This window comes from Caenorhabditis briggsae (assembly GCF_000004555.2).
Source record: "Caenorhabditis briggsae complete genome, chrIV, whole genome shotgun sequence".
NCBI lineage: Eukaryota > Metazoa > Nematoda > Chromadorea > Rhabditida > Rhabditidae > Caenorhabditis > Caenorhabditis briggsae.
The window spans coordinates 14528555-14543286 of NC_013487.2; the positions used below are offsets into that span (position 1 = coordinate 14528555).

Consider the following 14732-nt stretch of genomic DNA (forward strand, 5'->3'; position numbering starts at 1 on the left):
AACCAAAAAAGCTATCGAAAATTTCCTAATTACAGTATTGCTCAGCATGAAATTTCACACATTTTATCAGTTGACAACTTTTCGATAGCTACCGTAGTTTTGGGAGATATGCGCCTTTAAAGTTGGAAATTGGCATTTTTGGGGTTTTTGTCTTTTTTAGTGTCAAAAAATTATTATTTTCCAATTTTTATCGTTTTTAAACTATATTTTCGGGTCTCAAGGCGCTTGGAGGGGTATACGGTAGCACTGATTTCGGCTGTGTCTGGGGTTCTGAGTGGCATTTTGGACTTGGTTTAGGGCTCAGAAAACCCAGATTTTGGGATTTTTGGACGAATTTTCGTTCAGTTTCAAGAGTTTTTCAGCTAGAAATCGCTCAAATTGACCACAATTTGACCATTTTCAGCTAGAAAAACGCCGAATTCTAGACTCTACCTAACACAATAATCCATAAATGATCGATAAATCGCTCGATGGGATCCCGTCTCGCGAATAGAATCGTCCAATTCGTGAAATTCGAATCCAGCTCGTTCTCTCGTTCGAAATCATCGAAATCCGAGTAATGTTGAAGTGAATCACTATCACATGATCTGCAATCAATCAGAAGATTCCAGAAGATTCTCTCTGATCTCTCTCACGTCTCTTCATCTCTCTTCTCTTCAAAACTACATAGAACTTGTTGACCAATGAATGTATCCGTCTCACAAATTGCCGTTTTTGATGCGTCGATTGCCTGAGGGAATCGGGGGATTACTGTAGTTTTGAAACCCCAGAGATACCGTAACCTAGCTATTCGAAAAGCCCCCCACTAACCGTGTAGCTGTGGGGGTTACTGTAGTTCTAGACGGTTTTGTTTGGCTCTCAAGCTCCCTTCAAGAGGGGTTACTGTAGTTTTGGTCAGTTGGATTTTTTAAAGCTTGTTGAGCAGCTCTGATTACGGTACTTCTCGGATAGCTGGGTTACGGTGGCTTCTCATACATATTACTGTAGCTGATCTGCATCTCTAAAAATTGGAGGGGTTACTGTAGTTTTCGAAAAACGGAACATCCTCAGAATCCGCTCGAGAAGCACACCTTTGGTATGGTCCAATCAGGAACCCTAAGGCTACAGTAACCTAGATAAGAGGAATTACTGTAGTTCCCGGCTTGCTGAGTAGCTACACGGCTATTGGTGCCTCGTGGCTATGGTACTTCTGATTAATGTAGTTCCAGACGATTCTCTGGGTCTCTTAAAATCCCGTTATCACTGATTTGAGCTTCTGAACAGTTCGATATTGGATTACTGTAGTGGATAACAATTAGCCAGAGAGGTCCCTTTAAAGGCGCATACTCCCAGAAATTGCTCAAAATACATATTTCTGAGAGCATGCGCCTTTAAAGGTTACGGTAGAACCTTCCCTCTTGTTGGGCTTACAACTACAGTAATCCACAGGTAACCTATTGTAAGAGCCAACGATACAGTAACCTAGCTATCCGAGAAGTACTGTGATGGCTTGTAATAGCTACAGTAATCCCTGGCAAATTAGCTTTTTAATTAGGCTAATCAGGACTATCTAACTAGTAAGGTACAGTAATCTTGTAGTTCAATCTACAGTAAGACTCACCGCTAGCTTACTGGAAACTGCTGAGCCTGCTGGAATATTCCTATACAACTCGTATCGTTTCTCCTCTCCCTCGTCAAACCACAAATTATTGATTTCTTCGATGAAATTGAAAATTTCGACGTCTTCTAAATCTCGCGTCCCTTTGGAAGACGGTTTTAGGGACCTTTTTAGAAAGAAGAAGTTGATTAGGAATAGTAGGATTACGGTAGTTATGATGATTCGTTGGATGGAAGGGGACCACATTGCGGGATTACGGTAGTTTGAATGGGGTTGCGGGGAAGTGAGAATACGCTAGTTTAGGCCAATTTTGAGGATTGGATTACTGTAGCTGGAATACTGTAGATTTTCGTCTTCCAAATAGGGGCTTTGAGGGGATCACTGTAGAAAGAGCGTACTGTAGTTCTTGGCTGATGAAAATCGAGCAGGAATACGGTAGGATTACTGTAGATTCAATACTGCAGTTTTCAAAGGATTACTGTAGTGGAGATAGCGGTGGTTCAGACCAATTTCGAAGGGATTAAAGGGGTACTGTAGTACTTGGAGACTATTGTAGCCGGAATACTGTAGTTTTCAGAGGTGGTCTGTTTTAAAGGGATTACGGTAGGATTACTGTAGTTGGAATACTGTAGATTTTCGTCTTCCAAAATAGGGCTTTGAGGGGATTACTGTAGAAAATGGTACTGTAGTTCTTGTTCTTGGAGATGAAGTTTCAGCAGGAATACTGTAGTTTTTCGTCTACCAAAAGGCTTATTGGATACAGCAATTTGGACTGTTTTGGAGGGGATTACTGTAGCTAGAGTTTCCGTCGTCCACAAGAAGATTACTGTAGCGAAGCGGGATACTGTAGCTCTTGAAGGTTACGGTAGCCAGAATACTTTAGTTTTTTTCTCCAGAAAAAAGCTGTTAAATGAAACAAAGGAGGCTAACTAGCTGTTTTTTCTCCTTTTGTATCAATTTCCAAAATCTGTGGTGACATAGAAAACTATATGTATTATCTAGATTCGAATCTATACTGGTTTTTGACGGTTTTGTGGTTTTTTGGGGGGAAACTTGAGCTGAAATTTGACACAAAAATCTCTAGAACTTTCTCGAGTTTTTGAAAATTTCAAATTCCCGCCAAAAAGCTCTTCTAATAGAAGGACCCTCCGGAGGTACCTTGGAAAAATAGAAGCTATTTCCTTTAAGAGCGATCACTGTAGTCTTGAAACCCAAAGCTACCGTAACCTAGCTATCCGAGAAGCCCCGAGAGCGTCACTAACCGTATAGCTATGAATGGGAGGGATTACTGTAGTCCTGGGTCTCTCAAGTTCCCTTCATAATGGACTACTGTAGTTTTAGTCAGTTGGATTTGGAAGCTTGTTGAGTAGCCACTCTGATTACGGTTCTTCTCGGATAGCTGGGTTACGGTAGCTTTAACTACATAGCTGATCTGCACCTCTGAAAATTGGTGGGATTACTGTAGCTCCCGAAAAACGGGGACATTATCGTTAAAGGAAAGTACCGTAATCCGCTCGAGAAGCACATCTTTGGTATGGTCCCCAAAAGACACCAAGGCACCGTAACCTAGCTACCTAACCCTCTTAAAGGGATTACTGTAGTTGTGCGGCCCTTCTAATACAGGTTTTAGTTGTTTTTTTCAACATTTTCAGCTCTGTTTTTTGTCTGAAAATTCCCAAATTTTGGGTTGTTCTATTAGAAAAACGACTAAAATCAACAAATTTATTATTTTTAAAAGTTCAAAAAATCCCTATTTCCATCCCTTCTTATAATCTCGGACTTTGGCGACTTTCAGCTCTGGAAGGGGCATTTTCAGCATCAAATAATCCCAATAATACGTTTTTACGAATAAATCCAGCACATCCGGTCGGCTATGCAAGAATACGGTGTAGAATTTTTGAATTTTCTCATAGAACGACACATTTTCAGCGAATATCTCATCGGCGTTGGGTCTCTGCAAATTTTGGGAGGGTTTGGGTGAAATTTGGGGGGTTTTAATGGGAAAATTCGAGTGATTCGGACCAGAATTAGGTGGGAAAAGGGGATTTTTAATGTCAAGCTACACCTTGGTGGTGTTCCTAACCGTTTAGCTAGTCAAAAAGCACTGAAAAGGATTTAACGGTGTAGCTAGTCAGCTGATAAGTCAACAGTAACCTAGATCTGGCGGCCTAGCGGCCTAGACCGCAGCGACCCTAAGGTCTTCAAGACGTTCTCATGCAGTTCTAGAAGGTTCGGAGTGCCTAAAATTGTTTTTCCGACGATTCTAAGCTCAAAATGGAGCATTTCAGCTTCATTTTAAGCCAGAAATCACGGTTTTCGAGTCAGGATTACTGTAGTTTTGGGTCTTTTCAAAGGGACTACTGTACCAGACTACATCTATCGCTCGTTCGACGTTCGTGTGGCTTAGAATCAATCTACATTGATCCTTTAGTGCTCAAAATGACCAAAAGTGGTTCCAAACGGCATTTTCAGAGTCATCTAAAGCCAAGAATCGTGAAATTTGAGTCAGGATTACGGTAGATATGGACCTATGAATGTCTTAATTTTTGAGCTAACGGTTTGGTCTGCGGCTTAAGGACGGTCTCATGCACATGAAGGTTCTGGGTGCCTAAAACGGTTTAGGCCAAAAATGAAGCATTTTAGTTTCGTTTTAATCCGAAAACCGTGAAATTGTAGTCAGGATTACTGTAATCGACTTGATTGGACCTGTAAATGTCCTAACTTTTGAGCTAACGGTTTGGCCCACGACCCAAACCGCGGCCGGCTCTATTCCTAGTTTCTACAGACGGTCTCATGCGCCTCTGGAAGGTTCTAGAAGGTTCTGAGTGCGATTTAGGCCAAAATGGAGCATTCTAGCTTCACTTCAAGCCAGAAATCGTGAAATTTGAGTCAGGATTACTGTACCTTCGCCTCAGCATACTCTGGATTCGTTGGATTTGCAAACAGCGTGTAATCGATAAATTCAAATCGCTGATTCTTGGTCTCCATTTGACAGAACCAGTGTTGAGGGACATATTTCAGCTCGTCCTCGTTTACTGTAACGTTTCCAGCTCGAATCTTCTCGATTTCAGTGTAGATGTTGTTCAGAAAACAGCGAAGGTCCAGACGGCATTGGAAACAAGCGCGGGATTCTCTGGAAATTGAGATTTTTTTAGCGATTTTTCAGCCGAAAATCGCTCAAATTGACCACAAGTTGACCATTTTCAGCTAGAAAAACGCCGAATTCTAGACTCTACCTAACACAATAATCCATAAAATGATCGATAAATCGCTCGATGGGATCCCGTCTCGCGAATAGAATCGTCCAATTCGTGAAATTCGAATCCAGCTCGTTCTCTCGTTCGAAATCATCGAAATCCGAGTAATGTTGAAGTGAATCACTATCACATGATCTGCAATCAATCAGAAGATTCCAGAAGATTCTCTCTGATCTCTCTCACGTCTCTTCATCTCTCTTCTCTTCAAAACTACATAGAACTTGTTGACCAATGAATGTATCCGTCTCACAAATTGCCGTTTTTGATGCGTCGATTGCCTGAGGGAATCGGGGGATTACTGTAGTTTTGAAACCCCAGAGATACCGGTACCTAGCGAAGCCCTGAGAGCGTTACTAACCGTGGAGCTATGGATGGGAGGGATTACTGTGGTTCTAGGGATCCTAATGTCACTTCAAAAACTGGTTACTGTAGTTCCCGAGAAACGGAAAATGATTGTTTTCTCGAAATTCGGAGCTACCGTATCCGTAAAGTATCGTAATCCGCTCGAGAAGCACACCTTTGATATGGTCCAATCAGGAACCCCAAGGTTACCGTAACCTAGATATTCCCTTTAAAAAGGATTACTGTAGTTCTAGGCTTGGTGAATAGCTATACGGTTAGTGGTGCCTCATGGTTAAGGTACTTCTGATTACTGTAGTCCCAGACGGTTCTCTGGGTCTCTCAAAGAGATTATTGGAGTTCTAGACGGCTCTGTTTGGCTCTCAAGTTCCCGTTAAGAGGGGTTACTGTAGTTTCAGTCAGGAAAAATTCGCTAGAAAAAGACAAGGCCACAAGGCTACAGTAACCTTTGCAGTCCGGAGAAGTACCGTAATCAGGATTTCTGATTCAGAAAATCTGAAATTTGACAGCTTTGATCATTTTGTGCTCAAAAGGCCGCTCAGGATTACAGTAGCTTTCACTACATATTACTGTAGTTCTAGACAATTCGCTGTGTCTCTAAAAATCGCTTTATCACTGATTTGAGCTTTTAGATTTTACTTCAAGTTTTTTTTTCGATTATATATATATATAGGATTACTGCAGACCCGTTTTTTGGACCATTTTTTGGACCAATGACAGTTAATTTGGAACCTTTTTGGCATTTTTTAAGTCAATTGTTTCCAACTACAGTAATCCTATACAGTGCGTTTCAATATTATACGTCCACTCTTGTTTTTGGCCGTAACTTGAGAACCGGTTGAGATATCAATCTAATTTCATTAAAATTGAATTCAGAGCAACAAATTACATCTAGAAAACCATTTTTGAGAAAAAATATTGAAAACTACTCGAGATACAGAGAAAAATCTGAAAATGTGAAATTTGCAACCGTTTCAAAATTATACGTCCACTCTCAGAATCAATGCTAAAATAGAGAATAAAAAATATTTCAATACTTTGTGGATGAACCTTTACCAGCAATGACATCGAAGAGACGATTTGGCATCGATTTGATAAGGTTTTGGATGTATTGGGTGCTCTTAGTCTTGAACTCCTGCTCCAGCAGACTCCACTCAGCAATCAGCGCATCCCGAAGCTCTCCAATACTAGCATACTTCTTTCCATGGCGGTAAAGACGACGAACCAGCTCGCCCCAAACATTTTCCATCGGATTCAGATCTGGAGAGCAAGCTGGCCATGGCAAGACATCGATGTTTTTCGATTGGAACCAGTCCAAAAGTGGGAGCGGCTGACATGGATGCAGCCATTATCTTGCTGAAAAATGAACTGGCGGCGACTGAATCGACGACGAAAACGGGGATAAGGTGTTCTGGAGAACGTCTTGGTAGTCTGTGGAGTTCATTCGACGAGTGGTGAAAGCGAGCTCCAAGTATCCAGCCGAAGCAAATGCTCCCCATACCATCAAACTGCCTCCCCCGAAATTCTTTTGGCAAAAACGGCTGGATCCTTCCGCAAGTCGTGCCAGTACGATTTGAATCCGTCGGGTCCATCAAGATTGAATTTTTTCTCGTCCGAAAAAATTACCTGTAAAAGATAAGATAATTTGGATAGATAATTTTAAATTTAATACCTTATCCCAGTTGGTTCCCATGTTTTTTCGAGCGAAGTCGAGACGGCGAGTTTTGTGATTGTCAGTGAGCTTCGGAGCAGGGCGCATGACTGCTCTTTTGATGTTTGGATCATCCTTAAGAGCCCTCCAGATTGTACACTTGCTCACTCCAAGATTCAGCTCTTTTTTGATATCATTACAAGACTTCATGGTGTTTGAAGCCACACGAACGATTGATCGTTTGGCTCTTGAATTGAGTTTTGGAGGACGTCCAGCCTTGTTGGGTTGATTGTTGCGGGTCCGGTTCGATCCAAAACGATTAATGCAATCGTGGGAACGATTTAGATGTTTCGCGATAGCCCTGTTGGTCCAACCAGAGGTTTTGAACGCGTCGATGAAGGCTTTTTCAGCATCAGTGAGCAAATGGCCACGAGACATGTTGAAAAGTGGAGAAAAACAAGGAAAAGCATAATGAAAAAAGTTTCTCACATTGGCAGCAAAAAACAAAACTAAATTCAAGCTTTTCCGGCTCCGCCAAAGGTCAAGATCGACATACCTTTGAAGTGGACGTATAATTTTGAAACGGTTGCAAATGTCACATTTTCAGATTTTTCTCTGTATCTCGAGTAGTTTTCAATATTTTTTCTCAAAAATGGTTTTCTAGATGTAATTTGTTGCTCTGAATTCAATTTTAATAAAATTAGATTGATATCTCAACCGGTTCTCAAGTTACGGCCAAAAACAAGAGTGGACGTATAATATTGAAACGCACTGTATATATATATTCGAACCTTCCAAAAAACGGTCAAAAGTAAAATCTAGAAGCTCAAATCGATAGTGATAAAGTGATTTTGAGAGACACAGAGAATCGGCCTGGAACTACAGTAATCTGTAGGGAAAGCTACAGTAATCCTGGGCGCAATTTTGAACCCCAAATCTTTGCTTTAAGTGGACCAGTTTAATCTTGTTTAGTAGCTAAACGGTTAACAGTGCCCATCAAGGCTTCTCGGATAGCCTAGGTTACTGTACCCTTGGCGGTGTTTGGCTTCTAGTTTATCCGATTGAGTACGGTAGTTTTGGAGCTTTTTGGGGACTTTCGGGTCCTAATTGGCTGTTCTAACTCACCGCCAATTTTTTGGGAATCTTGGCTAAATTTGGATTCGCTGGAAGATTACTGTAGAGCTCATATCGCTTCTCATCGCCTTCATTGATTGAAAATGAATTCAATTTTTGAATGGAATCCCAATAATTCTCCTTCTCAGAATCTTGATTCTCCTCAGAATCGAGTTTGGATTGCTCATTTTTCCAAAAAAAGAATTTAATTAGGAATAGTAGGATTACGGTAGTTATGATGATTCGTTGAATGGAAGGGGACCACATTTTGGATGATTTAGGGTAGTTCGGAGGTTCCGGGGATATCAGAATACGGTAGTTTAGACCAATTTTGAGGAGATTGGAATACTGTAGAAAGGGTTACTGTAGTCTTCCGTCTTCCTGAGAGATGCCGTAGTTTGGACCGATTTTAAGAGGATTATGGTTGGCAGGGGTGCTGTAGTTGTTGCAAATGGAAAAGTGTAGATTATCGTCTTCCAGAATAGGGCTTTAACGGGATTACTGTAGAAAAGGGTACTGTAGCTTCCTTTGGAGATAAAAGTTGAGTAGGAATACTGTAGGATTACTGTAGACTAAATACTGCAGTTTTCAAAGGAGTACTGTAGCGGGAATAACGGTGGTTCAGACCAATTTTGAAGTGGATTACTGTAGGAAGGGGTACTGTAGTTCCTCTTGGAAGTAAAGGTTGAGCAGGAACGCTGTAGGATTACTGTAGCTGAAAATATTGTAATTTCCGTCCTTCAGAGGGATACGGTAGTTTAAACCTAAATTGAGGGCTTGATTACTGTAGGAAAGGGTACTGTAGTTTCCTTTGGCGATAAATAGTGCAAGAATACTATAGGATTACGGTAGCCGGAACACTCTAGTTTCAAAGGATTACTGTAGTTTTTCCTCTGATTTTTGTTGAAAAATTTCTAGGAAAAAGGTTGATATGGTAGCTGGAATACTGTAGTTTTCGAAGGCTTACTGTAGTGGGGATTACGGTAGTTTAGACCAATTTTCGAGGGTATTACTGTAGTTTTTCGTCTAGCTATAGTTTCAAAGTGGCTAAATGAAACTTTGGCTAACTAGCTTCTTCTTTATGTTTATGGTTTTGGGATTTTATCTTTTTTTGGAAATCTCTGCTAAAACCAAAAATAGATTAAAATCTTCGTTTTCGAGGGGTTTTGCAACTTGTTCGAGGTTTACAAGATAAGGAATTCGGATGGGATTTGAAGGGATTTTGGGGTTAAAAAAGGTCCAATATTGATAGAAATTGATGAAAAATTGTTTGAAATGGTCCAAAAATCAAAAAAAAATGACCTAAAAATGATAGAAAATAGTATCAAAATCAGAAAAAAAGTCCAAAAATCATATTAAAAATGAAAAATCCGGGGTTTTTTCGGTCATAAATCGCTTGAAAATGGCTCAAAATGATCTAAAAATCATGGAAAATGATGAAAAAATATATAAAAATCAAAAATTTTGTTCAAATTTATTGAAAAAAGCTGAAAATCGATTAGAAAAATTGAGTCAAATTTTGTACAAAAATCGGAAAATTGATTAAAAAACTGTCCCTAAAAATGATCCGAAATCGGTCCAAAATGACTGGAAATCGGCTGGAAATTAGCTGAAAATTTCTTCCTTTTTTCGATTGCTCATCCTTAAAAACCTCACTTTTTTTCTACTTTTTTTGGCCTTAAAACACAATTTTTAAGCTATTTTTTTCAGTCAAAATCGTCTTGGACCAAAAGAAAACCGCACAAAACAAATGCTGGAACCCGCGAATTCGAATCAGAATGATTCAGATGTCAGTTTCTTTTGAAATGTTGAATTGTTATGGAAAAAACGGGGAAAATCAGCTTGAAAATGGTCCAAAATATGTCAAAGAGTCGAAAACTACAGTAATCCGAAGGAATCTACAGTACCCCTTCCTTCCAACACACGTTATCCCTTTCAAAGTTTGGTCTAGGCTACCGTATCCAACAAGCCCCCCCCCCCACATTTTGGCAGACGGAAGGTGGCTACAGTATTCTAGCTACAGTAACCATTTATTTCTGAAAATCTGAAAACTTCCCAATGAAAATCTAGGTCATGACCTAGAAATTCCAAAAAACTAGGCCATGGCCTAGAAATTCCAAAATCTAGGTCATGACCTAGAAAATTCAAAAAACTAGGACATGACCAAGGAAATCCAAAAACTAGGCCATGGCCTAGAAATTCCAAAATCTAGGTCATGACCTAGAAAATTCAAAAAACTAGGCCATGGCCAAGGAAATCCAAAATCTGGGTCATGGCCTAGAAAATCAAAAATCTGGGTCATGGCCTAGAAATTCCAAAAAACTAGGCCATGGCCAAGGAAATCCAAAATCTGGGTCATGGCCTAGAAAATCCAAAATCTAGGTCATGGCCTAGAAATTCCAAAAAACTAGGCCATGGCCAAGGAAATCCAAAATCTGGGTCATGGCCTAGAAATTCCAAAATCTGGGTCATGGCCTAGAAATTCCAAAAAACTAGGCCATGGCCAAGGAAATCCAAAACCTGGGTCATGGCCTAGAAATTCCAAAAACTAGGCCATGGCCTAGAAATTCCAAAATCTAGGTCATGACCTAGAAAATTCAAAAAACTAGGCCATGGCCAAGGAAATCCAAAATCTGGGTCATGGCCTAGAAAATCAAAAATCTGGGTCATGGCCTAGAAAATCCAAAATCTGGGTCATGGCCTAGAAAATCCAAAATCTGGGTCATGGCCTAGAAATTCCAAAAAACTAGGCCATGGCCAAGGAAATCCAAAATCTGGGTCATGGCCTAGAAAATCCAAAATCTAGGTCATGGCCTAGAAATTCCAAAAAACTAGGCCATGGCCAAGGAAATCCAAAATCTGGGTCATGGCCTAGAAATTCCAAAATCTGGGTCATGGCCTAGAAAATTCAAAAAACTAGGCCATGGCCAAGGAAATCCAAAATCTGGGTCATGGCCTAGAAAATCAAAAATCTGGGTCATGACCTAGAAATTCCAAAATCTGGGTCATGACCTAGAAATTCCAAAATCTGGGTCATGGCCTAGAAAATCCAAAATCTGGGTCATGGCCTAGAAATTCCAAAAAACTAGGCCATGGCCAAGGAAATCCAAAATCTGGGTCATGGCCTAGAAAATCCAAAATCTGGGTCATGGCCTAGAAAATTCAAAAAACTAGGCCATGGCCAAGGAAATCCAAAATCTGGGTCATGGCCTAGAAAATCCAAAATCTAGGTCATGGCCTAGAAATTCCAAAAAACTAGGCCATGGCCAAGGAAATCCAAAATCTGGGTCATGGCCTAGAAATTCCAAAAACTAGGCCATGGTCTAGAAATTCCAAAATCTAGGTCATGACCTAGAAAATTCAAAAAACTAGGCCATGGCCAAGGAAATCCAAAATCTGGGTCATGGCCTAGAAAATCAAAAATCTGGGTCATGGCCTAGAAAATCAAAAATCTGGGTCATGGCCAAGGAAATCCAAAATCTGGGTCATGGCCTAGAAAATCCAAAATCTAGGTCATGGCCTAGAAATTCCAAAAAACTAGGCCATGGCCAAGGAAATCCAAAATCTGGGTCATGGCCTAGAAAATCCAAAATCTGGGTCATGGCCTAGAAATTCCAAAAAACTAGGACATGACCTAGAAAACGCAAACCAATAAAATTTGGAGTTTTGACCTATTTCTGACGATTTTCAGCCCAATTTTTGATTTTTAAAATGCCCGATTGCTCAGCTTAAAATCCTTAGAGCTGAAAATTAAATTTCAGCAAAAAGAATTCGAAGAGTACATTGGCGGCGTTGGCCTGGTCCATCACGAAGTCCAGAAGAAGATCAAATCGAGAACCGAGTCCATCTCCTCGCCGAATCGCAAAAGGCCACGTTACGAAATCAAGAATCAACAATCCCCGTTGAAGACGTCAGAATCCGCCGCGCGACGTCTTCAGAAAGATGAAGATCCAGAAGAGTCGAAATCCAGGGATGTATTTGCAACGAATTCCAGCCAGGAGAGTTGCTATGAGACGTGTCAAGAGGAGCTGAACGCTCCAGAAGACGTCGTTCTGGATTCTCAGGAATCAGAATCCCCACAACAACGTGGAATTGCATACGAGGATAGATCGGATAGTGGATCGGCAGAAATCGGAGAGGAATTTAGTGATTTTGGGGAGATTATGGACCAAAAATCGATAGTGAAAAAGACGCCAGAACCCACAAAAGATAAGCAATTGAATCTGAATAATTCGACGAATTCAGATGACATGGATGCAGAAATGATGAAAGAAATGCAATCGGAGAGATTTGAGGATCACAGGGTGCGAATCGCTGGGAAATCTCTGAAAAATAGCTTTAAAAATGGCTGAAAATCCGCAAAAAATCACTAAATAATGACTGAAAATTTTATAAGAACCAGCTAGAATTTGCTTTAAAAGCGCTTAAAAATTGCTAGAAATAACTCTTTAAAAATCTGAATATCTCTTGAAGATAGCTGAAAAAAAACGCTAGAAAATCGCTAGAAAAATGCTCTAAAATTCGCATGAAATCGCTTGAAAATAGCTCAAAATCCCTCTGAAATAGCTGGAAGTCGCTGGAAAATCTCTGAAAATTGTCTTAAAATCGCTGAAAATTACTAGCAAATGCGTATGGAAACTCCCTGAATTTGATTTGAAAATTGATGAAAAATCGCCTTTCTGGAAAAAAAATCCTTAAAATCGATAGAACAAAGCTGAAAATTTGCTGAAAAAATCGCTAAAAATCAATCTAAATAGCTAGAAAAAAATGGCTAAAAATCGCTGAGAAATACCGTAAAACCTGTAATAGAAGAGCTCAAAATTGACAGTGTGGGGGCACAAAAAAACACCTAAAAAGTGCTGAAAATCGTTGAAAATCTGCCTAAAATGGCTCCAGAATTGCTCTAAAATCACTGGGAAATGAGACTAAACGGGGTAAGTTTTCGTCGGAAAAATCGCTTCGAATTCTGTAAAAATCGCCGAAAATCACTGATAATCGAATGAAAATCGCTGGAAATTAGCTTAAAACTCATCTAGAAACGCTTAAAATAGCTGAAAAATCTCTGAAAATTGTCTTAAAATCGCTGAAAATGCTTAAAAATCGCTTAGAAATTCATAGAAATCGTTCAAAAATCACTGGAAAGTCGGCTAAAAAGCGCTGGGAAATCGCTAGAAAATAGCTTTGAAATCGCCTGAAAATCTCTTGAAGATAGCTGAAAAAATCGCTGGAAACCGCTAAATATATATCGCTTAAAATCTTTGAAAATCGCTAGAAAATCACTGAAAATCGCTGAAAATCAATATGAAATAAAACTGTGAAAATCTCTGAAAGCGACTAAAAATGGCTGAAAAAAATTGCTCTTAAAATCCCTTTAAAATTGAAAATTGCAACAAATTGCAGAACTTTTCCTGAAAGTCACTGAAAACTCGCTGAAAATAGCTGAAAATTTTTTGCTGAAAATATGCCAAATATGGCACAAAATTCACAATAAAACTACTGAAAATCGTCAATTTCTAAGCTGAGCAATCTAACATTTTCCAGGATCCATCCTCCCATCGCTCTCTATCACCAGATGTGTTCTCGCCAGCTAGTCCAAGTCCACAAAAATTGGAAATTCCAGAAGAAAGTGTTAAAATTGAAGAAGAGGAAGACATGAAAATGGAAGTGGATGAAGATGATGGAGATGCGGATGGACCAGCATCGAATTTGGCGGAATTGACACAATTAGGATCTTCGGATGGCTCTTTTGTAGGTGAAAGTCTGAAATTTCGAGGTTTTTAGTCTGAAAATGGTCGAAAACTAAGAAAAATTGCTTCAAAATCACGAAAAATTCCCCAGAAAATCGATAAAAAATCACCAAAAATCACTGAAAAGGAATTTTACTCAAAAAATGAAGGAAATCAGCTGAAAATAGGCTTAAAAATCTGGAATTTTCAGTGAAAAAAATTTGTGGAATTTGTCTGAAAATTGACTGAATTTTTTGGAATTTTTGCCCCTGAAAATGAGGTAATTTGGCTGAAAACAGTCTGAAAATCATTGAAAAATTGTATTAAAATCGATTAGAAATCACATAAAATCAATGAAAATTGTCTAGAAAATCTGCAATTTTTTGCAATTTTTTGATAGAAAAACTGACCAAAAATTGATCGAAATTTGCTGAAAAATCACTTTTAAAGAGCCCATTTTTCAGCGGAATTTTCAACTTTCCGTTGTTTTTTACAACTGAAAATGTCTATTTTTTGATCCAGAATTTCTTAAAAAATGGGCCCAAAATTCCAGAAAATCGACGAAGAGGACGATCCACCAATGAGTAGTCTAGTTTCGGAATTTCCGAAAACTGAAAAACGCGCCGAAGGCGCGCCAGTCGATGTAAAAATGGAGGAAAAGAAGAAGGCATTTGGAATTATCACTGATGAGCAATGCACAACGGATTTCAGATATCTACTTGAAGAGGTAGGGTAGTACTGTAGTTTCTTCTAAAACTGAGCAATCTCCTGATTTTCAGCAATTCAACAAGCGAAAACTTGAGTTTCTGCCAGATTTCGAGGCGAAAAATTTCAATAAATCGAAGGATTATCGATATTGCGAGATTCCAGGATTGCCGACGCCGGATAGACGTAGGTGTGGACATCTGGATGCACAGATGGACTGGAAAAAGGGAGAGAAATGCTCAAAAAATAGCTTAAAATCTATAGAAAATGATCACAATTCACAGAAAACCCAAATTTTCCGATCTGTGAGATTGTGAGCTTCA

The 14732-nt window shown here is 39.5% G+C and overlaps 2 protein-coding genes across 2 annotated transcripts in view; both read right to left on the bottom strand.

The window, feature by feature from the left end:
* The window catches only part of CBG16437, a gene marked incomplete at both ends in the record, with an annotated part of 4169 nt that extends 2326 nt beyond the window's left edge, over positions 1-1843 (bottom strand). Inside the window, 3 exons of the mRNA XM_045236200.1 lie at positions 438-587; positions 636-730; positions 1601-1843. Coding sequence (XP_045095969.1) covers positions 438-587; positions 636-730; positions 1601-1843 — 488 coding nt within the window. The remainder of the gene's footprint in view (positions 1-437; positions 588-635; positions 731-1600) is intronic.
* Positions 1844-3347: 1504 nt separating this feature from the next.
* On the bottom strand, positions 3348-8245 carry CBG16438 (the record flags this gene model as incomplete). Its single annotated transcript, XM_002647094.2, has 5 exons — positions 3348-3551; positions 4502-4730; positions 4834-4989; positions 5038-5132; positions 7991-8245. The coding sequence occupies 5 exons, from the start codon at positions 8243-8245 to the stop codon at positions 3348-3350; spliced, it is 939 nt and encodes a 312-aa protein (XP_002647140.2).
* Between the last annotated feature and the right edge of the window lie 6487 nt (positions 8246-14732).